Source organism: Bubalus kerabau, chromosome 13, assembly GCF_029407905.1.
Source record: "Bubalus kerabau isolate K-KA32 ecotype Philippines breed swamp buffalo chromosome 13, PCC_UOA_SB_1v2, whole genome shotgun sequence".
Taxonomy (NCBI): Eukaryota; Metazoa; Chordata; class Mammalia; order Artiodactyla; family Bovidae; genus Bubalus; species Bubalus kerabau.
The window spans coordinates 75,432,225-75,456,382 of NC_073636.1; the positions used below are offsets into that span (position 1 = coordinate 75,432,225).

General features: G+C 58.1%; 2 protein-coding genes across 6 annotated transcripts in view; one reads left to right on the top strand and one right to left on the bottom strand.

Moving 5' to 3' along the window:
* Nucleotides 1-11,247, top strand: PCIF1 (phosphorylated CTD interacting factor 1). 3 transcript variants are annotated; one of them, XM_055545157.1, is made up of 17 exons: nt 1-152; nt 1,901-2,076; nt 3,441-3,583; nt 3,674-3,798; nt 4,890-5,027; nt 5,169-5,299; nt 5,422-5,576; nt 6,234-6,381; nt 6,476-6,559; nt 6,822-6,921; nt 7,972-8,134; nt 8,964-9,136; nt 9,262-9,348; nt 9,427-9,611; nt 10,288-10,381; nt 10,481-10,656; nt 10,740-11,247. In XM_055545157.1, the coding sequence occupies exons 3-17, from the start codon at nt 3,460-3,462 to the stop codon at nt 10,963-10,965; spliced, it is 2,109 nt and encodes a 702-aa protein (XP_055401132.1). In that variant the 5' UTR covers nt 1-152; nt 1,901-2,076; nt 3,441-3,459; the 3' UTR covers nt 10,966-11,247. The 3 variants fall into 3 exon arrangements, with proteins under 3 accessions (XP_055401132.1, XP_055401130.1, XP_055401131.1); XM_055545156.1 differs by adding an exon at nt 1,326-1,386 and having other exon boundaries at nt 34-152; nt 9,262-9,611; XM_055545155.1 differs by having other exon boundaries at nt 9,262-9,611.
* ZNF335 (zinc finger protein 335) overlaps nt 7,691-24,158 on the bottom strand; it is a 23,611-nt gene continuing 7,143 nt past the window's right edge. For 2 of the 3 annotated variants that reach the window (XM_055545151.1, XM_055545153.1), the window contains 22 exons: nt 23,826-24,078; nt 23,567-23,744; nt 22,548-22,660; nt 21,754-21,772; nt 21,494-21,610; nt 21,332-21,408; nt 21,090-21,250; nt 20,142-20,374; nt 19,164-19,257; nt 18,943-19,037; nt 15,844-16,103; nt 14,954-15,065; nt 14,458-14,832; nt 13,703-13,845; nt 13,465-13,619; nt 13,228-13,331; nt 13,056-13,133; nt 12,763-12,846; nt 12,609-12,674; nt 12,445-12,526; nt 8,881-12,354; nt 7,691-8,263 (listed from right to left, as the gene is read on the bottom strand). In XM_055545151.1, coding sequence (XP_055401126.1) covers nt 12,227-12,354; nt 12,445-12,526; nt 12,609-12,674; nt 12,763-12,846; nt 13,056-13,133; nt 13,228-13,331; nt 13,465-13,619; nt 13,703-13,845; nt 14,458-14,832; nt 14,954-15,065; nt 15,844-16,103; nt 18,943-19,037; nt 19,164-19,257; nt 20,142-20,374; nt 21,090-21,250; nt 21,332-21,408; nt 21,494-21,610; nt 21,754-21,772; nt 22,548-22,660; nt 23,567-23,744; nt 23,826-24,078 — 2,927 coding nt within the window. In that variant the 3' untranslated portion in view covers nt 7,691-8,263; nt 8,881-12,226. The remainder of the gene's footprint in view (nt 8,264-8,880; nt 12,355-12,444; nt 12,527-12,608; nt 12,675-12,762; nt 12,847-13,055; nt 13,134-13,227; nt 13,332-13,464; nt 13,620-13,702; nt 13,846-14,457; nt 14,833-14,953; nt 15,066-15,843; nt 16,104-18,942; nt 19,038-19,163; nt 19,258-20,141; nt 20,375-21,089; nt 21,251-21,331; nt 21,409-21,493; nt 21,611-21,753; nt 21,773-22,547; nt 22,661-23,566; nt 23,745-23,825; nt 24,079-24,158) is intronic. The other variant, XM_055545152.1, reaches the window with a different exon arrangement.

The window sequence follows — 24,158 nt, forward strand, 5'->3', positions numbered from 1 at the left end:
CCTCAGAGGCGGTACCAGCGCATGCGCAGCGCGGAGTCCCGGCCCGGGACACAAGATGGCGGCAGCGGCGTTGGGGAGGGCGAGGCGGAGGCGGCAAAACGGGCGGTCGAGCAGAACGTGTAACCGCGTCCCCTCGAGTCCGCTGCGGGCAGGTAAGAGCCCCAGGAAGCCATGGTCCCGCCGCGAGCCGCGCCAGGGTCTGGGGTTCCGAAGCCAGGCGGCGGTGGCCCCTCCGGCGCTTTCCGCTCCGGGCTACCGCTTGTCCCGTCTCTGCCGCCGCCGCCATCTTAGGCCCACGGGTGGGCGGCCGAGCCGGTGGCCTGGATGAGCGAGTTGGGTCCGGAGAGCGCGGGCGGAGCGGCCTCTAGGGCCCCTCCGCTGCTGCCGCCGCCACCGCCTTTGTGTCGGGCTCCGACTCTGAGTCGCCTCAGCCCGGGGGCGGGAGCGCGCGGCGGGGCGGGGGGCGGAGCCCGGGAGATGGGCCGGCGCGCGCGCGCGCCAAACAGCCCGCCCCCGCTAGAGGGTAGGAGGAAAGTGCGCGCGCGCTAGGAGTCGGCCCACCCCCTCCTGCGCGCTCCCCCCGCGCCTGCGCACTTCGGGAGCCCTTTGACGCCGCCCTACTGGGTCGGAGGACTTTGATTGGTGCGTTACTGAATGATCCCGCCCCATCTTCCTCCAATCCTGGAGTCGGAGTTTTTGTTTTGTTTGTTTTTTTTTTTCCTCTTCTGGTGGGTTCCTGTGGTTACGCAGATACAGTTGTTTATCCTTAAGCTGCTGGGCACTGTTGAACTGCGGTATGCCTGGGGGTCGGGAAGCCACAGGATAAATAAAAATGTTCTTTTAGTAATAGCAGTTATTTCCTACTGAGAGTGTACAATGTGCTAGGCTCTACGCATTGAGACCGTAGAGGCCGAATGATTCTTGTTAGAAGTCGGAAAATGGCAGAAGCGTGTGGAACCGGGGTCTGTCCAAACCCAGACCTGGTGTTTTAGCCATCGACCTGCTGTATCCAGATCACCTGGGAAATTAAAAAGCTTTTTAATCATAACAAAATTGGTAAAGATTTGAAGTGGTGTAAAGTGAGAAAATTAGTCATCCGGTTTCCCAACCCCACTCTTGGGGGTGTGTGTGAAAAATACAGATACTTGTGAACCTCCCCTCCCCGTTTCTCTACGATGTGGAGTGACGGACAGGAATCTGAGGGTTTTTTTTAAACAAGTTCCCTGGTGTTTCTGATGCACAGCTCGTTTTGGAAACACTGCTGTGTCATGGTTCGGCCTCATTAAACGGTGAGGCCCAAAACTGCTTGTTTCTTCTCTGCATAGTTGACCTACCTGCTGCACCAGTATCACACAGTATTGCTTGGGGAAAAGTATTTCAATAAAGGTGAACAAGCTCTGTTGTTTAATGCATTTGCATATTTTATTGTCTTTAGAATTAAAGACCTGATTCAAAGAAATGTTTTTTCACTCACTGTAGGTGGCTTGGGGCCGTGCCTGATCCGTGATGTGTATGTTTGTTCACTTTTGTCTTAGTACTGTGGTTGGCCAGACCAGCTTACAATTTGTGGTGTCAAGTGTCCAAATGAAAGCACAGGCCCTTTGTTAAATACTTATAAAAAATGTGACAACCATCAGAGCAGAGCATTAAAGCAGGCTCAGGGCACTCCTCAGCCCGGCCCTGGGGGACTGTGTGGGCTGCAAGTCCGTGAAGGTGAACCTGTTGGCTGTTGGGAAGCTTGAGAAATGCTGTTTTCATCCCCTGAATCCCCATGTCTCCCACAGTGTGTCCTGCCCTGTCCTGGGGGCTCCGACGTGCTCTCTCTTTGCCTCTCGTGCCATTGTCCCTGTTCTACAGCATTTCATAGGTCTGCGACTCTTTTCTTCTCTTTGCTCTGCAGTTGCTGATGCAAGGAATCCCCTGGGCCCCGGTCCACTCCACTGCTGACCAGCCCATCCTCCTGCGCTGTGCTTTCCTGCAGGCCCCCCCCCACTGCCTCTGTGGGACCCGGTGACGTGGGGGTCCATCTGGCCGGAGAAGAAAACCCTCTCATGCTAGCGTTGCAGACCCCAGAGGGTGAGAGAAAGAGGGACCTTGTTCAGCCTTGAGACCTGGGGGTCAGCCCTAAGGCATAGGGCATCCTTTTCCCCAGAGAACCAAGGCAGCTTCCCTTGGTCGGTGGTTCCAAGCCTTTTTGTTATCCTGGCCCCCTTTTGTTGTGTGTTCTCTTGCTCCCTGCATTTTTATCCGCCAAACCGTACAGACGAAGTGACCACTTTGCCTTTTCCAAATTAACAATGATGTCTATGACTGAATGTACAATAAAAACCACCACCCAATGATTGCTATGCTGTTGTCAACAACATCAGAGCTTCTGATCATCATGAAATAATCAATGCGACCACAATGAGTTGATAAAATTTCAGCAGCAGAGAAAAACCAGTGTTTATGCCTTTGTGGTCTCTTTGTGGGTAAACGTTTGATTTCTTTGGGGTGTCACGACACTGAAACGACTCTCGGAGTGTCAGCCTGATCTCAGTTGCCCCCCTAGGAGTCTGACGGCCGGGTTGGGAACCACTTTGGCCATTGAGGCTTGTGCCAGTGTGCTTTGGGTGGGGTAATAGAGAATGCTAATCGGAAGGAGCTGACCCTTCTGTGGGTGTTTAAAGTAAATTTTCACCTGGGGATTATGAAGGACTGAACTCGGTATTCCTTTTCAGCTATACTGGTTCTTTTAGCAACAGATACCTTCCTGGTCTGTAGTTAGGAGGAGGCATCTAATTTGAAGCCATACTCCTTCCTGCTCTGGGCTGTGTTCCAGTTAGATTTTACGGGGTAGGAAAAGGGAAGAGGAGCAGTTACTGCTGCTGCTTATGGGAACAACTTTCTCAGGTGCAGACCCTGTTTGATCTTGTCTGCCACTCTTGGTGCTTTGTAAACATTCACAGAATGAATACTTGTGATTCACAGAATGGTACCTTGCTGAGCGCCAGAGAGAGCCAAACGACCCACTTCTGAGGCCTGGGAGTTCTGACAGTCTAATGGAGGGGGGCAAACTGAGTTGATGGCCCAGAGGATTTGAGTGCTACAATCCTAGGGAGGGACTCTGACCGCCTAGCTTGGGGAAGGGAACGAAGGACCGGTTCCTGGAGGATGGAGGACCTAGTAGTAAGCCAGGCAGAGACATGGATGGGGAAAGAGTATTCCAGGCCAAAAGAGTAACGGGAGCGCCCCCATTTGACAGTTGAGGGAACAGCAACGTAGGCCTGAGGGCTCCTGTGGCAGCAGGCTGCCCTCCAGCATGGGACTAGATCGGCTTCACAGGTGTAGGTGGTCACTGGGGCCCTTGGTGGACTGTAATTCGGGTGCAGTCGTGGGGGTGGGGAGATCGACCTCCACGCCCTGCTGGCCCTGACACCTTTCAGTCCTCTGTGTGGCAGGTCCGGTGTGGGTGCTGAGATGGCCAATGAGAATCACGGCAGCCCCCGGGAGGAAGCATCCTTGTTGAGTCACTCCCCCGGCACCTCCAGTCAGAGCCAGCCCTGTTCTCCAAAGCCCATCCGCCTGGTGCAGGACCTCCCAGGTACCGGCGAGGGGCCGTGGCAGGGCAGTGGGGTCGGCAGGGTGCCCAGGAGCAGCCGTGACCCTGGCTGGATTCCATGCTTGTTTGTAGAGGAGCTGGTGCACGCAGGCTGGGAGAAGTGCTGGAGCCGAAGGGAGAACCGTCCCTACTACTTCAACCGATTCACCAACCAGTCCCTGTGGGAGATGCCCGTGCTCGGCCAGCACGACGTGATTGTGAGTGCCAGCCTCGGGGCGGGGCGGGGCGGGGTGGTGTCTCAGCGGCTTCTGGCATCTGGGCCTTCCCCAAATGTACCCTGAGCAGCTGTTAACTCACCTGACACTGCCTTGCAGTAGCAGAGACTGTCTGACACAGGAAGATGATTCTGTGAGGGGGTGCTGTTGAGCTTGGGTAGCACATTGGGCACTGTGCCTGGGATGCAGTCGTGAGCAAGGTGGATCTAGTCCTGCCCTTGCCTGCTGGGGGCGCCCCGGATTACAGTGTAGCACCTGCAGGAAAACAGGATCAGAGCCCAGCAGGGGTGCCAAGCAGGTCTAGGGAAGGGGGAGGACAGGGAAGGCTCCCTTGAGAACCAGTGTGTGAGGTTAGCTGAGTGAAAGTGGGAAGCGGTGAGCAGCACTGTCTGGGAGCCCGTGTTGACGTGACAGGGACATGTGGGTGTGGGCTGTCTGTCTGGGTCCTTGTCACTTGGGGCAGACTTTGTTTTCTGGGCACAGTCCACCCCCATTTTGCAGATGAACACAGTGAGGCTCAGAGAGGGGAAGGGACTGGCCCAAGACCTCAAGGCAGTAAGAGGCAGAGCAGGACTTGCACCCTGCCCGCCGTCACACTCATACTTGCAGTATCACCACAGGAGTTCCAAGTGTTTCTTAAGTTTCCCCTTTATTCCTGTCGTTCTGGTTCTTTCTAGCCGTGCTGTTCAGCATGCAGGATCTTTAGTTCCCTGACTGGAGATCAAACCCTCGCCCTCAGCAGTGAAAGCACCAAGTTCTAGCCACTGGGCCACCAGGGAATCCCCCCATTCTGGTTCTCATGCCAGGCGTCGTTTTAAACTGGTCACCTGCGTTGACCCCTTATATCACACTTTCAGAGGCGAGGTAGGGCTCAGCAGGGCCCAACTGGGAGGAGAAGGCCCTGGCCTGGGGTGCACAGATGCAGGAGCGGAGCCCAGTGTTCGTCCTGCACCCCAGCCCCTGTGCTCTTCTCCAAGGAGTAGGAGTAGGGGCGGGAGGGGGCCAGGACTCGCAGTACTGGGGCTTTTAAGCTGCCGGCCCTGGTTGCAACTCTGCTGGTCTCCCTCCACCAGTCGGACCCTTTAGGGCTGAATGCGACCCCCCTGCCCCAAGACTCAAGCTTGGTGGAAACCCCCCTGGCTGAGAACAAGCCCCGAAAGCGGCAGTTCTCAGAAGAGCAGCCCAGCGGCAATGGCGTGAAGAAGCCCAAGGTGAGTGTCAGCGGACCGGGGCGGGCAGGCAGCTGGCAGGGCCCCTGTGCGCTGGGCTTTGCCAGTCAGTCAGGAGGTGGGGCTCGCAGCGGTGGAGCCTGGCCAGCTCCCCTGACCTCAGACCTTTGATTCTTAATCCAGATTGAAATCCCCATAACGCCCACGGGCCCGTCAGTCCCCAGCTCCCCCAGCATCCCAGGAACCCCAACGCTGAAGATCTGGGGCACGTCCCCTGAAGATAAACAGCAGGCAGCTCTCCTCCGACCCACAGAGTGAGTCCTTGCTGCTGCCCATCCTGGATGGCTGGCCTGCCCAGGACTGTGTGTGTAGGGGGGGTGCGGAGAGGGGAGCAGGTAGGGCGTCTGCCTCCTCATTGCTCTGTCTGTGCCCCCAGGGTGTACTGGGATCTGGACATTCAGACCAACGCGGTCATCAAGCACCGGGGGCCTTCGGAGGTGCTGCCTCCACACCCCGAGGTGGAGCTGCTCCGCTCCCAGCTCATCCTGAAGCTCCGGCAGCACTACCGGGAGCTGTGCCAGCAGCGAGAGGGTACTGCCTCCTGGGCCCACCTGCCTTGTGTGCGCCCACCATGAGCTGGAGCTGGGGCTTGGCCAGTGGGGCTCGGGGAGTGGCACCGTGGAGCCCAGGGGCTGCGCCTGTGTTCTGGAGGGGTCCCAGCTCCAGTAACTGCTGCTCTGTGACTCTGGGCTTATTGACCAACCTCTCGGCACTCGAGTTTTCTCACCTGTAAGGTAGCGGTAGTAACAGTGCTTACGTAAGGGTGTCTACCTAGCATCAACAACACCCGAACAACAAAAAATAGGCGCTAGGCACTATCTGCCAGGCAGTATTCACAGCCTTTTTATGTATCTGTTAAAGGGCATAAAAAGCCGAGCACCTACCCCTCACACACTTACTCCAGGGAGTAAGTGCTTAGTAAACTGTAGCTTTTATTAATAAGCCTGCTTAAACTTGGCTGAGATACAGAATCCATCCGTCCCTTCGTTGTTACGCCTTGTGCCTTTTATGGAACTAGCAGTTCTCAGAACACACTTCGGGAGATGTTGCCTGGGACTGAGCTCCTGCCGTAGCGGGGGCTGTCCCTTGTTTACTGTGGGACCTCTGGCGCCCACGCCACGCCTCCAGTGCCGCCCCATGGAGCCTGCCGGCTGGATCTGGACTTTGATCTGCTGTCCTGTCCCACAGGCATTGAGCCGCCCCGGGAATCTTTCAACCGCTGGATGCTGGAGCGCAAGGTTGTGGACAAAGGCTCTGACCCCCTGTTGCCAAGCAACTGTGAGCCGGTGGTGTCACCTTCCATGTTTCGCGAAATCATGAACGACATTCCCATCAGGTATGCCCCCCAGCCAGGCCAGCCGACCCCAGCCTCGTGGTGTGTGTGCCCACGCCAGGGTAGGCAGGCTCACTCTCCTTGCTCTCTGACCCAGGTTATCCCGAATCAAGTTCCGGGAGGAGGCCAAGCGTCTGCTCTTCAAGTACGCAGAGGCGGCCAGGCGGCTCATCGAGTCCAGGTTTGTTTGGCTCTTGTCTCCTGGCCCAGTGTGACCGGTCTCCGACCAGCGCAAGGGGAGGGCCTGGGCCTTCAGGCCCACCTCTGGGGCCCAGTCATGATGCTTGGTGGCTGGAGTGGGGCCTGCTCCCTCAGACAGCAAGGGTTGCACTGTCAGCCTGGGTGTTGATGCTCAAACACCAGTGGCAGCGGAATGGGAGAAGGAAGGAGGGGGCAGCGGGTGCTTAACAGCCAGCCCCTTTTTATGCGCCCTCAACTGGCAGGAGTGCGTCTCCTGACAGCAGGAAGGTGGTCAAGTGGAATGTGGAGGATACCTTCAGCTGGCTGCGGAAGGACCACTCTGCCTCCAAGGAGGACTACATGGTGAGTAGCCCTGGGTGGAAGGCCACTACTTCCAAGAAGCCCACTTTGCCTGCCAAGGCCAGGCAGGCCCCTATGGCAGCCGCCTCCTGTGCATTCGGCCGACCTTTGACACTCATCAGGTCCCCAACTCATGTCTGTGGAGCTGTTCCGCTCAGCTCCTGGCTTTCTCCCAAAGAACACTTCTGTTACGGTTCTTACTGGAATCCTGTGCTTGGCCACACACCAAAGTAGCTGCCTTTTCAACTTAATGTTCCAACACCTCCCTTTAGATTTTTGGAAAACAGATGGACAGACTGCCTTTGCTTGGTGTGTGCAGCCCTACTGCAGTTCAGAGCTACCACCAGATTCAACCGCCCACTTTAATAGTCCAAAACAATTCTGTTTTCTGGCCCAAACCCATCACTCTTTAACTCTCCACCAGCACTAGCAATGGGCTTTCTTTTCAGGACCATTTTTCACAAGAGACAAGGTTTCGCACTTCACGATAGTAACTGTGTACTTGACACGTAGAGAGTGATAAAGGTAGGTGACCTCACTAGCAAGAGTGACTCATTTTCACCCATCACTTTGACATGTGCAATTCAGCGTAATTACAAAGGCCTACAGTTAACCTTACAAATCGCTGAAGGCGCAAATCTAAATCTGCAGTTCCCAGAGAGCCCGTTTTACAACAGCCATTCTCCCCATAAACTGCAGATGCCTTGTAAGCAGGGATTATTCCTGGTTTGTCTGTTTCCCCAGCAAGTATCAAATTTGCCCTAGCGTAATCCCAGTAGTAAGTGCTGGCTTTTATTAGATACGTAATTGCATACCAAGGGTGTGGCAGATCCTTAATGGGAATGACTGCATTTAATATTCAAACTGCCTTGTTAGGTAAGTATTTTGTGTTCTCTTAACTGTTGAGCAATAAGATTCAGTGATGCCAAGGGATTTGTCCAAGTGACACAGTTAGTAAGTAGCAGAGCCTGTTTCAGGACGCGGACAGTTGGGATCTGACAGCCCTCCCACGCCAGCCCCTGGAGCCTGACCAGGAGTCTCTCTCCCCCTCAGGACCGCCTGGAACACCTGCGGAGGCAGTGTGGCCCCCACGTCTCGGCCGCAGCCAAGGACTCCGTGGAAGGCATCTGCAGCAAGATCTACCACATCTCCCTGGAGTACGTCAAACGGATCCGAGAGAAGCACCTTGCCATCCTCAAGGAAAACAACATCCCAGGTAGGGCACCAGGTGGTACAGAAGGGACAAGTAAGGCTGAGTTTCAAGGCCGCGGACTGGTTCGGGAAGGCCGGTTTCTCCCAACAGTGGGACCTGCTGTGACCTTTGGCTCTGGGGTTTCCGCGCCCTCTGGGAAACAGAAGTGATAAGAAAGGGAGGGCTGGAGGTGTGAGAGACAGACGGAGATAGGCAGGCGGCCTGCTTTCACATCCGTCCTCTGTAAGCCTCTCTGAGGGGTGACACCTAGCCACAGGAGAGTGTAAGGATTCGGGGACCTCCAAGTGCTGGGCCCCAGAAGAGCCCTACGCACAGTCTCATGACTGTTACGAGGCAGGCAGTGTAGTTCTCATAACTTCTCCATGGCAGCAAACCCACAGCTTGCCCACCAGGCCCCAAGGTATGGTGGCCTGAGTGGGTTCAGAGCGTGTTGATGTGGACCCCCGCTTCTTGCTCCTGCCAGTTGCCTAGCTGTCTCCTTAGTTACTGAACCATCTGAGCTGCTGTTGGGCTTCCCTTGTGGCTCAGCTGGTAAAGAATCCGCTGCAATGTGGGAGACCTGGGCTCGATCCCTGGGTTGGGAAGATCCTCTGGAGAAGGGAAAGGTTACCCACTCCAGTATTGTGGCCCAGAGAGTTACATGGACTGTATAGTCCATGGGGTCGCAAAGAGTCGGACACGACTGAGCGACTTTCATGTCACGTCACTTCCCTGAGCTGCAGTTCACTCCTCCCCGGGATGGGACTTACCTCTCCTGGTCCCTGGGGCGCACGTGGGAAGCGTCTGGGTGACGCTTCAGAGGGTGACGCCCTCCCCGTGCTCCTGCCCGCAGAGGAGGTGGAGGCGCCTGAGGTGGAGCCCCGCCTGGTGTACTGCTACCCAGTGCGGCTGGCCGTGCCCGCGCCCCCCATGCCCAGCGTGGAGATGCACGTGGAGAACAGCGTGGTCTGCGTCCGCTACAAGGGCGAGATGGTCAAGGTCAGCCGCAACTACTTCAGCAAGCTGGTAAGAGCCACGGTGGGAGGTGGCTCCAGGAGGGCGCGTGGGGCCGGCCCTCTCTCAGCTGGAATCTGCTGAGGGGGCGGCAGTGGGCGGGCTGCAGTTGAAGCCCACTGCTTTCTGCCCCACAGTGGCTCCTTTACCGCTACAGCTGCATCGACGACTCCGCCTTTGAGAGATTCCTGCCCCGGGTCTGGTGTCTGCTCCGCCGGTACCAGGTACTGGCCGGGGCAGCTGGGGGCGGGCTGACCCGGAGGGCGGGGAGGCCGCCCGAGGCTGAGCCAGCCGCTCCGCAGATGATGTTCGGCGTGGGTCTCTACGAGGGCACAGGCCTGCAGGGCTCGCTGCCGGTGCACGTCTTCGAGGCACTGCACCGACTCTTCGGCGTCAGCTTCGAGTGCTTCGCCTCGCCCCTCAACTGCTACTTCCGCCAGTACTGCTCCGCCTTTCCTGACACAGACGGCTACTTCGGCTCCCGCGGGTGAGTGCCCCATGCTTCTGGGCCTCCTGCCTGGGTAGTGTCCTCCAGGGCACAGAGCCCACCGGGGTCAGCTGCTTCCTGATGCCGAGGGGCTTCGGGCCTGGGCGGTTACAGAGCCCACCAGGGTCAGCTGCTTTCCGATGCTGGGGGGCTTCAGGGCTGGGCGGTTACAGAGCCCACTGGGGTCAGCTGCTTCCCGATGCTGGAGGGCTTGGGGCCTGAGCAGTTTCGGGTGGAGTCCCTGCCTCCCCCGTCACCAGCCCTGTGGCCGTGGACACGGGGCTGCAGGTCTGGGAACCTATGCCAGCCCCGACCCAGCCAGTGGCGTTCAGTAAACTATCCTGGGTCAGGAGGCGGAGCACCTGGTCCCACAGTGAGCGGATGGGGCACTGAGGCAGCCAGGCCAGCGGGAGGGCAGCCTGGTCACCACTGGGTTTGGGCCCTACTGCCTCCCCTAACCAGCTCCGTGGACTTGGCCCCCAAGCCTGAGCCTCTCTGTCCTCAGCTGTTCAACAGAGTGGGCCACCTCTTGTCCCAGGACAAACCAAGGGTGGCCCTTGGCCCCTGGCCTGACCAGAGCCCTCTCTCCAAAGGGCTGCCTGTGGTGGGGGTGGCACCTGTTCTTGGTGGAGGGGCTGGGTCCTGGTGGGACCTACACGCTCGCCTCTTCCCCCAGGCCCTGCCTGGACTTCTCGCCACTGAGCGGTTCCTTCGAGGCCAACCCTCCCTTCTGTGAGGAGCTCATGGACGCCATGGTCTCTCACTTTGAGGTGGGTGTGTGACTGGGTGTGGGGGCTTGGTTGGCAAGCCAGAGAGCCAGCGGCCTGGAATGCAAGCCCCTGATACCCTCCCTGGGACCCTTCCCACAGAAACTGCTTGAGAGCTCGCCAGAGCCCCTGTCCTTCATCGTGTTCATCCCTGAGTGGCGAGAACCCCCAACCCCAGCGCTCACCCGCATGGAGCAGAGCCGCTTCAAGCGCCACCAGCTGGTTCTGCCTGCCTTCGAGCACGAGTACCGCAGTGGCTCCCAGCACGTCTGCAAGAAGTGGGTGCCGGGTGGGCGGGGCGGGGGGCCGGGCTGGGCTCGCCCTGCTGGGCCCTGCCTTGAGCCACTGCTTTTGCCCACAGGGAGGAAATGCACTACAAGGCCGTCCACAGCACGGCCGTGCTCTTCCTGCAGAACGAGCCCGGCTTCGCCAAGTGGGGGCCCACACCTGAGCGGTTGCAGGAGCTGAGCGCCACCTGCCGACAGTCGGGGCGCAGCCATGGCTCCAGCGGCTCCGCATCCTCAGAGGCCAAGGACCGGGACTCAGGCCGGGAGCAGGGCCCGAGCCGAGAGCCGCACTCCACTTAACACAGCCTGCGGGGAGGAGGAGCTCCCGGGTGCTGCTGTGGACTGCTGGGGCTCTGGGGGCAGAGTGGACCCCAGGACCCGCCTCGTGGGGCGGCCCCTGATGACATAGGAAGACGTGGCTCTGCCAGGGCGCCCCCTCCCTGCCCACGTCCCCCCAACTCCCCGCCTCACACTCACTCCAGGCCCCCTGTAAATAGCCCCGTCCTGCCCTCCCTCCCTTCCCTCACCCCATCCTGTTGCCACCTTGTTTCATTTGTAAAAGGAAATACAGAAACCCCCCCTGAGGACGTGTGAGGGTCTTGAGGGCAGAGCAGACTGAGGAAGCTGGAGCCACTCGCAGGACTGCAGCCCTCCACTGCACATCCAGGCGCACCTTCTCACGACTTCTGGGCCTTCACACCTGGCCCCGGGCTCCAGGATCTAGCTTCTCATCCTGCTGTGCCCAGGAAGTCTGAAGGGTCCAGAGGCAGCGTCAACCACCTGCAAGCCCCAAGCTCCCACAGCCAGTAGCAGCTTCACTGACACCTCTGGGGAGTGGAGGGCGGGTAGAAACCTAGATGCCTGGAGCCACCACTGAGTGGGCAGCCGGCTGTGTTTTACAGTCAAGGGCCAGGAGGAAGTGCAGCTCCAGGGCACCTGGTCTCTGTTGGTCTTGGTGCAGGTACCTGGCTGTACGCTGAGGACCTCGAGGCATGGGGCCAGTGTGCCCCTGGGGCTGGGAGGAAGGAGCATCTGAAGGTGCTGCCCACTTTCCTCAGCCTAGCCGTCTCTCTGGGTACCAGGCTGCTGCCCCATGAGTCTGCCCTCCTGGGCCACTGTACTTACAGAGGCAAGGCAGGGTGCACCTCTGGCCGGGCAGCTCCCACCTCAGTCCCACCCTCGTGGGCTCTAACAGGCTCCTCTTCCTGCTTCCTGAGGCCTCGCCTGGTTCCAGCTGTAGCAGCACATGGACAAAGGGAGCGGCCAGGCTAGACTCTGTCCCTTTATTGAGCCTGAGGGACCAGTGGGTACATACCAACAAAAATAAACTTCTCTCCCGAAGCCTGCCTGCAGGCTGGGGCCCCCAGCATGTCCTGGCTGGTGCCCATGGCTGTCCCCAACCCCAGCAGCACAGGTCTGGCTCCCCAGGAGTGACAGGATGCTGGCTGCTCAGTATCTGGAGATCCCTGGTGGAGCAGGGAGGGAGTCCCCGTGGGCCTCCACCCCCAGCAGGGCGGGGCCCATGAACATTCACGGTCTGCGCTGGGCTCCTGGGGCTCGCTCAGTCATCGCTCAGGGTGATGACGTCGTATTCGATGCCCTGGTGCTGCAGCTGTTGGATGTGTTCAGGCACCGCCTCCTCTGTGCCAAAGAGACCCTGGGCTTGGGCCATGGCAGCGTCGGCCACCGCTGCAGGGGCGGGGAGAGGATGGTGACCTGAGGCCCAGGAACGAGGCCTGGTTCCCAGGCCCCCGAGGCCCTCAGGGTCTAGCCCCATACCTGTAACAGCTGAGTGTGCCGCAGCCTCAAGCTGGGCCTGGGTGACCAACTGCTGGCCTGGGGACACAGGCACGTATTGGATCTGGAGGACAGAAGCCAGTGAGACACAGCCTTACAGGCCCCCTGCCCGGGCCTCTGCTCCCCTGGGTCCCCAGGGGCTCTACCTGGGACTCCTGAAGGAAGGGGGCCCCTTGCTCATACTGGATGTGTGTGATCTGGCCCTCCTGTACCTGGAGAGAGGAAGCCCACATAGTGATCCTGGAAGGTGTCGGCGCCTTTCCACCCCACTCCCCTGGCCTTGCCCCAGGCCTGGCCTACCTGGATGTGATGGCCCTCGGGCACCACCACATATTCCTGGGGAAGGAGCTGCTGTACTCCGTCTGGGGAAATGATGTACTGTACCTGAGAAGGGAGAAGAGGCAGATGCTGACAGCCCGCCCCCCGGGAGCTCCACAAGGAAGGCAGAGCAGGGTGGCTGGGGACACCCACCCAATCAGCAATGGCAACTGCAAGGATGGACCCCCAGAGGGGTCGTTTGCAAAGTATTGTCCCCCCTCCTCCTGGGGGGAGGATGGGTGCCCCGGCCCGGGTGGTCAGCAGCGGCAGCTCACCTGGCTGTCAGACGCCACCAGGTGCTGGACCATCTGGCCGTCTGCCGTGGTGATCTCTTGGATGTAGGTGGCTTCCTCCTGTCATGGCCAGGCCAGCTCTAGCTTCAGATTTCTGGGTGCCCCCACCCCTGTCCCCAATCCGCCAGCAGGGCCCCCAAACTCAGGCTCTCACCGGATTGCTCACTGTCTGTTCCTGGGCCACGAAGATGTGTTCCTGGCCCAGTGCCTGTTGGAGCCGCTCCGGACCCAGGACTCCGTGACTGGACTGGAAGGCAGCTGGGCAGAAAAGAGGGGGGACATTCGCTCAGGGGTTCCAGGGAAACCTGACATGGCCCGGCTCCACCCCAGCCCAAGGGTGTGTGCTGGGGCAGTGGCTCCAGTCCCAGGTCCACCCTGGGGTCCTGCTCACTGTGCAGTGTGGCCAGCGTTTCGTCATCACTGTTGAGGATGATGGTCTGGGTAGGCGGCCGGGCTAGGGCCCGTGCAGTGGGGGCTGCCGTCTTCCTCCCGTCAGGGCTGTGGAGCCGCTGGATGTGGAACTTGAGGTGCCCGTTGCGGTTGAAGCTGAGGAGGGAGGATGCAGGCTCAGGGGTGCCCCCCCCACCCTCCGCAGGCCCGGCAGCCCCACAGGCTTCGCCCAGCCTCACCGCTGCCCACAGAGCTGGCACTCGAAGGGCTTCTCGTTGGTGTGGGTCAGCATGTGCCGCCGCAGGTCCTTCTTGTTCTTGGAGGCGAAGCTGCACTGGCTGCACTGGTGGGGCCGCAGGCTCGAGTGCTGCGCCATGTGGGCCTGCGGGCGGGCGCGGCGGCGCCGCTCAGCACAGACGGCTCCTGACGCACCAGACCTGTGCTCACGGTCTGGTGCCACCCCGCTGGCTCCATCATGAGGCCACTCAGCCCAGTCCCTGCTCACCCTCAGGTCACCCCTGTGAAATGTACTGGCTCAAAGAGGGGCCTCTAAAGGTCACCCCCAGCCCTGACACTCGGGGCTCTGCCGGCCCCCCCACACAGAGCTGTGTGAGGATTCAGCACACAGGCAGATCTGAGAACTGGTCCTTCTCGGGATGGAGTCCCAGGAACCTCCCTCGTGTCTCCCCAGCTGCCTCATGGTACCACCCCTTTGCTCCTGCCAACCCAGCTCAGCCATCACCTCCAGGAAGTCCCCCCAGCACCCCAAGTCCACGTGACTCATTTCCTGTGTGTGCGTGCTGCGTTCACTCTGGGGACACTGTCTGGTGTCAGTCCTCGCCTGGTGTGTCTCCCTACCAGACTGAGCCCCCTGAGAGCTGGGGCCTTGCTGAGTCACCTCTGAGCCCAGTGGGGAGCGGACGATCCGGCCTGGAGGGTGCTCAGTCAAGCTTTGTTACACAGACAGGGTCCAGCAGAGGAACAGGGCACCTACCCGGACCTCAGGCCACTGGCGAGCGCTGAAGGGGCAGTCAGGGCACTTGAAGGCTCCCGGCCCGGCGTGGGCCCGTTTGTGACTCTCCATCTCTGCTCGGCCGGTGAAGGCCTCGGCACAGATCTTGCAGGAAAACTTCTTTGATGAGGCAGTAGCTGCAGATGGCGGCGAGGGGGGCACTACCAGGCCCAGGGGTTTGCTGGCTGCAGGAGGTGGAGAGGCAGAGCCCTGAGGGTCCCTTGGCTGGTGGGTCCTGGCTGGAGCCGGGGGCTCAGGACCATCTCTGGGCAGCCCCCCATACTGCAGGAGGGGCCACTTGGCGCCGGAGGCCAAGGCTTCCGTACTTGGGAAGGAGATGGAGCCGTCTGCAGTCAGCTGTGGAGAGGGGGCGGAACGTAAGGGAAAAGGGCGGTGCGGAGAGGCGGAGCTGGGGAGGGACCGGAAGCAGGGGGCGGGTAGATGGGCGAGGCCGGAGCGGGCCCCCTTCCAGCCTCACCTGGATGTGGTGCAGCTGGGTCCCGTCGGCTGCCATGATGAAGTGCGTGCCAGCTTCTTTCAGGGTGTCACCCACGACCACGGTCTGGGCTGCCTCCCCCGGGGGCTCCTCGCTGTGGGCACAGATGCCAGGAGTGGGAAGCAGAGCTCCAGGGGAGACTAGCGGGCCACGGGAGACCACGGCCACCACAGACTGGCCCTGGGCTCCTCCCTTTACCAGCTGGACCTCCGCTGCCTTCTTCACAAGCAAGGACCAAGTGTCCAGTGTACCGTCCAGCTTAGCAGTGGTTATCCCCACCCCCTCACGGGCATGGAGTGATGAGATGAAGGGCTCCAGGAATCAAGCCCAAGTCTGACTAAGCGGGGCAGGAGGAGAGGGTGAGTGGGGGAGGCAGGGCTCCTGACTCCCATCCCATACTGGAATTCAAGGCTTCCTCCGATGGCCCAGGGGTTCAGTGAACATGGAAAACGAACATTTCTACCCTAGACTGGCTCAGCCTAGAAGAACCCAAGTGCAGCGGTGGGGTCTCTGATGTCGCGGAGGAGCCCGAGTGTGTGACGAAGGTCAGAACTGGCCAGACCTCAGGGATCCAGAACCAGGAGCACGTGGCCCACAGGCCAGGCTCAGATCCACAGCACGTCTGACCTTCGGGGCGCTACTGCACTCCCTCCTCACGTGTAAAGTGAGGGAAACACGTACGCCACAGGAGTGGTTACCCGAGCCCACGATTGTCAAGTGCCTGGAATTTCTTAAGTAGCCCTTAACCCGTGAGGGACACCATACCCCTACAGCCCAGTCGTTTTACATGCATTAGTTTTACCTCCTAAGAACTAGGAGTGGGTGGGCGGGGTGCTCCCCTCACCACACCTATTAACGGCCGCAGGGCTCACCTGTAAGGCGTGCTGGGAGTCGAAGTGCCCTCCTCCACGGTGGGGGCTGTAATGACGCTATAGCCAGCCCCACCGAACGGCCCAGGCGCCAGGGTGATCTGCTGCAGGTCAGGGGGTGCGAGCTGGCTCTCGGCGGCCACACTGCCTCCTGGGTCTGCCATGTGGAGGGTGACCACCTGGGGAGTGGCGCCTGCTGGGGAGGGCTGCCCCCCAGAGGACGCTAACCCCGCTTCCATGTCCTCTGACTTCACCACGGCCACCTGCAATGGCATGACAGGTGGGGTTGGTGGCAAGAGCTGGCATTCGAGGTCCTTTTATATCTCTGGGACTCAAAATTTGCCCACGCTCCAGCCGGATCCAGTGCTTCCACCACTCATGGACACAAGCCCAGATGTATGTTCCTGGCAACTGGACAGACTCTTAACAAGGATGGCATAGAGCCTTACTGCCGCCTGGGGGCACTGGAGAGAGACTTAACAAGGACAGGATAGAGCATTACTGCCCCCTAGGGACACTGGAGAGACTTAACAAGGACAGGATAAAGTGTTACTGCCCCGTAGGGGCATTGGGTATGTCTTGAGACAGTTTTGATTGTCACAATTGGGTGGGGGGTGGATACTGGGCCCTGGCTGGTAGAAGCCAAAGAAAGTGAAGTCACTCAGTCGTGTCCGACTCTTTGCCACCCAGTGGACCGTAGCCTGCCAGGCTCCTCTGTCCATGGGATTCTCCAGGCAAGAATACTGGAATGGGTTGCCATTTCCTTCTCCAGGGGATCTTCCCAACCCAGGGATTGAACCCGGGTCTCCTGCATTGCAGGCCGATGCTTTATCCAACATGGAATTATCTAGCCCCAAGTGCCATGGTTAAGAAATCCTGAGGTAGAAGAACAAGTGACAAACCAGTAAGAAAACACAAACATCAGAGCTCTACCTCACATCTTACTCCAAAGTCTGCTTCAAATGGATTAAAGACTGAAACATAAGAAATAAAACTCAAGATCGATTAGAAGAAAATATGGGTATTTCTATAATCCTTGGGGTGAGAAGACTTTCCTAATCATGACGGAAGATGTTAAAACTTACAGCAACATGAATCAGAAAATGAGACCAGAAAACAAAGACACTTGGGGTGGGGGGATGGCATTTAACAATGCATATTAGAGATAAAAGGTGGAGTTCCCGTACATACAAAGAGCCCTTGCAAAGTGATAAGACGACTAATAATTTACAAGCAGGTAAGTGAGAGAAGAAATAAAGTGGTCTATGAACATACAGAAACTCAATCTCTCTTGTGATCACAAAGTTATCAAGTAAGGTCTTGACATACGTGTCTGTGACATGAAGAGCCTGGTAAAGACTGACGTGCAGCACTGGTGAGGCAGTGGGGAAGCACACTCTAGTAGCAGTCATGTAATGACATGTGTTTTCATTTTTAAAGTTTTTATTTATTTGGCTGAAGCAGGTCTTAGTTGCCGCATGTGGGATCCAGTTCCATGACCAGGGATCAAACCTGGCCCCTGTGCCCTCGAAGCAAGGAGTGTAAGCCACCAGACCACCAGGGAAGTCCTCCCTTTAGAAGGAGTCACGCTTGGGGTGGAACACACTGATTGTGTTTCTAAGAGGCTTCTTTTAACCCCACCACTAAAATACATGTTTATGAACACCTGGAAATACATGGTCATGGAAGCACTGCCTTGAGCTCCTGAAAGACTGGAAACCATGCACACATGAAGGACTGACAAGATGCGCTTCCGAACACCCCCATGACAGGATGAGGCGGAGAGCCAGGAAGGAGTGGACACGTGCGGCCAGGCTGCAGAGGGAAGAAGAGCTAGCCTGTCCATAAGCGCAGATGCCATGACCCCACTTTTTAGACATCAAAAGGTCTCTGTGTTACTGAGCACCTGGACACAACTCTGCAGAAATGCTTATTAACCTGTTAACAGTGGAAATGAAGGGGAGGGGAGGAAACTTAAAGATTTTCACCCTCTAAAGAGAACATTTCTTAACACTCATTTTGGGTTTACAAAAACAAGCATATGTTTTTGTAATCAGAGAAACAAAGCAAAATGCATGATACTGGCATGAGAATGACAAACAGACCAACAGAAAAGGCCTTGTCTAGAAACAGGGACCCTCCTGCACGATGAAGGCATGTTTCAAATGACCAGGGAAATTAGAGGACTCGATCTACTGCACTGGACAACTTTTGGGAAAAAAATAAAGTTAGTCCCCTACCTTTATGCATACACCAAAAATAAATTCCCGGTGGAGTAAAGATTTAAGTGTAAAAAATGAGACGCTAAGAAAATACCAATGCATGTTTATATGATCTTGAGGTGAAGAGGCTTTTCTAAGGATGATACCACAAGCAAAAATTATAAAAGCTTGATACACTGAACTATCTAAAAATCTAAAACTTCTCCCTACCCCCAAATGATGCAAACTAAACCCTATGAAGATTTCCAGGTTCAAAACAGGCTCCCTCTTCCATGGAGCTCTGTCCCCCTGGCAGCATGTTACTGTTCCAAGTTCTTGGAATTTATCATCTCAAACACACGGTTTCCATCTTTCCAAGAGGCTAAGAGACAGGAGGTGCTGACAGACCTTTCCCTGCCTTAGAGAAGCATGGAGAGGTCCAGGGAGGCAGCTGGGCGCAGCGAGGAGAAGTAAAGATGATGAACTTGGGGGAGGACGTGCTGGGTTTAAGGTGCGTGAACCCCGTGAGAGGTCAGAGCTGGAGAAAGCTGTAGGAGCCTTTGTCCTGTGGGAGGTGGCACGGAGTGAGGGCGCTGGGCTAGCGGGGAAGCCAGTTCAGAGCCCCGAGCACAGTGTGGTGCTTACTGCTCAGTGCGCTGAGTGTCACTGGTGACTCCAGGGTATGGAGCGGGAGACTGTCTGCCCTCCCTGGTCTCCTGGGGCCTCCCTGGCATAGCAGCCCCCCTCCCGTGCATCCGCCCACTGGGGTCCAGTGGATCCATCTCCCACTACCTGCGAATTCCCTGAGGGCAGGGCATGTCTGCTTCACCACGTGCCTCCGCTCCCTGTGTCCAGCGCAGAGCTGACACCCAGGGTGCAGCCAGGCCGGGAAGAAGCTCACCTGCAGGGCTGTGCCACCCAGCTCCCGCTGAGTGCTCATGTTCAGCAGCAGGTCCAAGGCTGTCTGCGTGGCCACGGCTGTAGACTCCGCAGTCCCTGGGTCGGGTGGAACCTGAGCCTTAGAAAGGGCTGGAAAACTGGCACCCAAGCCCCCTCCCCACCAGCTTCTGGCCCCGACCAGCACGAGCCCTGTCCCTGCTCCCACTCTCCCGCAGAACTCACCTGGCTGATAAATGATGGTGGCGCCACCCAGGGTGTCAGAACAGAGCAGTGGGGGGGTCTCAGGGGACTGGGAAGGTGCAGCCTCTGAGGGGATCTGTGGGGTGAGAATATGGCCAAGGGTGACAGGGGGCACCTCAGATTCAAGACACCTCCTGTGTCTTGAAGTGTAAGACACTTCACATCTATTGGCTTGTTTGATCTTTACTCTCTTCAAGATATTTACCAGCTCCACGTTACAATGAGCTGACTAAGGTCAAGGATCCCCGGCTAGTAAGGAGGAGAACTGGGGCTTGAACACAAGGCTGGCTGACTCCAGAGCCCCTCTATGCTCTGCCAGCACATTGTGGTGGTCCATCCTTAGCGGCTAGGAGGGGGCAGGCAACATACTTAGCCACGAGACTGTATTTCTCAGCCTGTTTGAAGCTGGATAAAGTCTGGCCATGTGGCTAAGCAGGAGCTTCTGGTAAAGTTCATGAGGAAGATAAGATGGATAGATGGCACACATCCTTTTTCCTCTTCCCCCATCCCTTCCTCCTGCTTCTTATCTGGGATGGTGAGAAAGGCTGGAGCTCCTGCAGCTATACTGGACCATGAGGCAACCACAAAAATGGGAATCATATGCGTAGGAAGATATATTGAGAGAGTTTGGTCCTTGACAACTGACCAGGGAGCTGCCGCATCAGCCCTGGGCTGCTCCCCTTTGGACTCCTTTTGTGTGAGAGAATAATAAACTATTACCACGACCTGGCTCCTGACACTTCGTTCTCTATTACTAGCACTGGAAAGCCCACCCCTCCTCGGAGCTTAGGGACAGCATGCATCTCTGTGCCCTCTGCCTACTTTCACCCCCGTCCAGGGAGGCAGGGCTCATTTTGTTGTACCCGACATGCTGACAAGGATCCTGGGGCTGGGGGAGGTGGCGTCACATGGCCTCGCAGCCCATGTCCCCCACCCCTTCTACCCGCTGCCTGTGCTTACCTCAGGAGGTCCTGGGGAGCTGGCGGGGGGCCCAGGGGCCGTGCTGTGCTGCTGCTTCAGCTCCTCGATCTGCTGCAGGGAGAAGAAGGGGCGGCGGCGGGAGGGGGGCTCCTCAGGGTGGCGCCGCCCCCACTCCTCGAAGCTGCTGGCGTGCCGGCACCGCACATGCAGCCGCAGGTTCTTCTTGTGCCGCGTGCTGAAGTGGCAGTACTCACAGGCAAAGGGCTTGGCCCCTGCAGGCACACCAGGAGGCGGCCTTGGAATCGCCTGCCCCCTCGGGGAACCCTTCTGCGACCCCAAGGACCTCTCCAGCTGACTGACTCCCAGCACCGCGCTCCCAAGCGCAGGGAAAGCTTGCTGGTGGGCAGGACAGAGACCGGCCAGGTCTCCCTCTGCACTCACGGCCTTCCTCCGAGCACCCAGTTCAAGGTCACGTGACCACACACCTCTCTCCCGACTTGCTTCCCCACAGGGAGCTGGAAATCCAGCTAAGGGCAGCCCTGGCTCCCTTTCTCTAGCCTTCCCTCGTGTGCCTGCCAGAGGGCCAGGCACCAGAAAGAGGCAACTTCTGCCATCCGTCTTCTATGGCTTCCTCTGGTGAGGGCAGGGCCTATGTAAGACCCGTCTCGAGTCCCAGTGCCCAGAATGGACAGGGCTCAGGGAACAAATGGTTTTATGACCACCACAGGGTTGGCACATCTGATTCTCTCCTTTCACAGCTAAGAAAGGCTCAGAGAGGGCAAAGACTGACCCCGGGTCATACAGAGAAGAGCTGGCTGAGCTCATCTGAGCTCAGGTGAGCGACAGTCCCTGGTGGGGTGGGGTGGCAATTCCCTTCCACTGAAGAGCTGGGGCTGCCAAGGCTTGGGGGTGGGGAGATGGCTAACAAGACAGAGCCGAGCCCCCACTATGGAGCCCTGCTGTGTTGAGGGGTGGGGCCGGCTGGACCTGTATGCTTGACGGCCACGTGGGATAGCAGGAAGTCCTCTCGGAAGGTGCGGTAGGGGCAAAAGCTACACTTGAAGGGCTTGTCGCTGACGTGGGACAGCTGGTGGTTGAGCAGCGCCTTCTTGTCCTCGCAAACAAACTCGCAGAACTCGCACTTGAACCTGGAGGTGGTTGGAGCAGAGAGAGCTCAGCAGTGGGGCACGGCGGGGCGCTGCAGCCCCAGGGGCTCTTCAGGGGTGTACCTGCGGTTGGCGACAGCCTGGATGTGCGTGAGCAGGTGCATTTTGAAGGTGTAGCGCTTCTTAAAGGACTTTCCACACTGCAGGGGGTGGGGTGGGTTAGATGAGGGAGCCGCACCCCAGCAGGCCCCCTCACCCCCCAGCCCTGCACTCAGCCCCACCCACCTTGTCGCACATGTGGGGCTTCTCCGTGCTGTGTGTCTTCATGTGCTGAGTGAGTCTCTTTTGCATGGGATAGACACGGCCACACACGGGGCAGGGGAAGGAGCTCAGCTTTGGGGTCTGGGAAGGGGCAGAAGGGGCCAGGTGGACATAGAAGGCAAGCAGGGAGGATGAGCCGGTGCCTGAGCCTCCCGCCCCCACCCCTCCACCCCACGGGCAGCCCGCAAGCAGGTGCCCTTCCCAGGCCTGAGCCCCCGACTCACCGGGTCTGGCCTCTTTTTCCTAGGGGAGAAAGACGCAGGAGTCAGACCATCACGTGCCCAAGCCCACCCCAGACCCTCTCCCATTGACCAGACCCAGTCTCAGCCCTGATCCTAGCCCCCTTCTGTGAGAAGGGCATTCCCCCACTGGAGCTCGCTGGAGAAAATGTGAAGAGGTGTGTGGTAAGTAAGTTCTGCAACTTAGCTTTAGGAACAAGCCATTCTCTGTCACAAAACACATTTGTGTTTTAAAAACTCTGAGAAATTATGCAGCAGTAGAGAGCTGCTGAACCAAGTGCTTGTTCGACCTGGTATCCCTAGTCTCATGTGGACAAAGGACTCCTCCTTCCTTTTTATTTATATTTTTAAAGAAAAACCTATAAGAGGGAATCCCCTGACAGTCCAATGGTTAGGGCTTGATATTTCCACTGCTAGGGCCTGGGTTCAGTCCCTGGTCAGAGAACTAAGAACCTGCAAGTCATGCCAAAGAGAAAGAAAGAAAAAGGTATAACAGAGAACTGGCTTTAGATCCTTTTCTGAGCCCCTTTAGGTACACGATTTCCTTTAACCACCTCGACAATGCTAGTCCCCAATTTACAAAGCTTGAATCTTTGTAAAGAGACCGAGTAAGAGACCTCTAGGCGCCCCCACTGCCCTGCTCTGAGCCGAGTGATCTGGGACGACTTGTCCTGCCGTTCCAGGTCTGTCATGGGCTGCGAAGGGGCTGACCCAGAGCAGGGGCTCAGTACGTGGGAACTGGGGTCAGCCTGGGCCTCTGCCTCCGCAGCCCTACTGACCGATCCCGGCTGTGCACAGCCGCGTGCCGGATGACGTCCTTCCGGTAGACGCTGGTGTAGCTGCATCTGTCACACTTGTAGGGCTTACTGCCCACGTGGTTGAACATGTGCTCCTGGGAGACAGGCAGAAGGAGAGGGCTGGAGCATAACCTCCCTTCCTGCCCACCTGCCCTGTGCCCACAGCCTTAGAGTTGTCCCTCCCCAGTGCACCTCGCAACAACCCCTGCTCCCCACCCTTCCTGCCGAGGTCCAGAGAATAACCTCTAGGCCCAGTCTGAGGGAGGAAGCACCGTGTGTGCAGAAAGTGCAAAACTCGGACCATCAGAGCTCAAGGTATCCCCAGCCCCCACGACAGCCCGTTCCACCTCACTCTGGCCAAGCCAAGCTGTAGCTCCCTGGGTAGTAAAATGGGACCTTTCGACTCTCCTGGTGGCGCAGTGGAATAAGAATCTGCCTGCCAACGCAGGGCACACACGTTCAGTGACTGGCCCAGGAAGGTTCCACATGCTGTAGAGCAACTAAGCCTGTGTGCTGTACCTATGAAGCCTGATGCCTAGAGCCTGGGCCCCGCAATGAAGAGTAGACCCCGCTCACCACAACTAGAGAAAGCCTACACAAAGCAATGAAGACCCGGCGCGGCCAAAAATAAAAATAATAATAATAAAAAAATGGGACTCTTGACACTTAAGACCTCATTGGGCTACATGAGGATGACATCAGAGCATCTACAAGGTACAAGGCAGGCTCGGGCTGCTGCAGGCCCACAGGCACCTCTGGGCAGATGATGAAAAGGACCTGCTGGAGACTAACACAGTGAAGGAGATTAAAGCAGTTTTCCGGCCACCTGCCAGGTGTGCTGGTGGTTAGGCAAGTCTAAGACATGATGTGACTCTGTAGTGTGCAGCCTGCAAAAGGACACCCTCGGCCTGCAGACGGGGCAGGAAGGGGCCCGTCACCACCACTCCTTCGGGGCCTTCTCCCAGGCAGCGTCCCTTCCTGCCCCGGTCCCCCCGCCACACCTTGAGTGAGGACCAGCGACGGGAGCGGTAGCTGCACTGCAGGCACCTGAAGAGCTGGGGGTTGCCGGCCTCGTGGGAGTTGACGTGGAAGCGCAGATCCTCGTGGGACAGGAAGCGGGAGCCGCAGATGCGGCACAGGAAAGGCCGCAGGAGCGGTTTGGGTGACTTGTAATAGTACCTGATAGGAGGATGTTGGAAGAGGTCCGGAAGGGCCGGACTGCCACCCCCCCACCCTCAGCCATCATCTTGGCGCCCGTACTTGCGGTATTTCTTGCCAAGGAAGCGCCTGGAGGGCCGACCACGGCGGCGGGGCAGGGCGTCAGCCTCATCCTGGTAGGACGCCGCCGCGTTCCTCGCATCTGACTGGCTCACACTGGGTTCCGCGGGGGCCCGATTGGCCTTGCCCAGGGCCCCCAGGCATCCCCGCCCTGAGGAGCTGGGTGCCTCGGGGTCTTGTGGCTCCAGAGGGCTCTGTCCACTTTGTGAACTCACTAAAGGCTCTCCTTCCACACCTGCCACGGGCACACCAGGACAGACGTGGACAGGTGTGTCAGAGGCCAGTCAAGATACACCCCCACACACACGGTCACAG

Coding starts and splice junctions, on each gene's coding strand:
- PCIF1 (XM_055545155.1), top strand. CDS start 3,460: ATGGCCAATGAGAATCACGGCAGCCCCCGGGAGGAAGCATCCTTGTTG. Junction 5,028..5,168: donor ATGGCGTGAAGAAGCCCAAG/GTGAGTGTCAGC, acceptor TTCTTAATCCAG/ATTGAAATCCCCATAACGCC. Junction 6,382..6,475: donor ATGAACGACATTCCCATCAG/GTATGCCCCCCA, acceptor TCTCTGACCCAG/GTTATCCCGAATCAAGTTCC.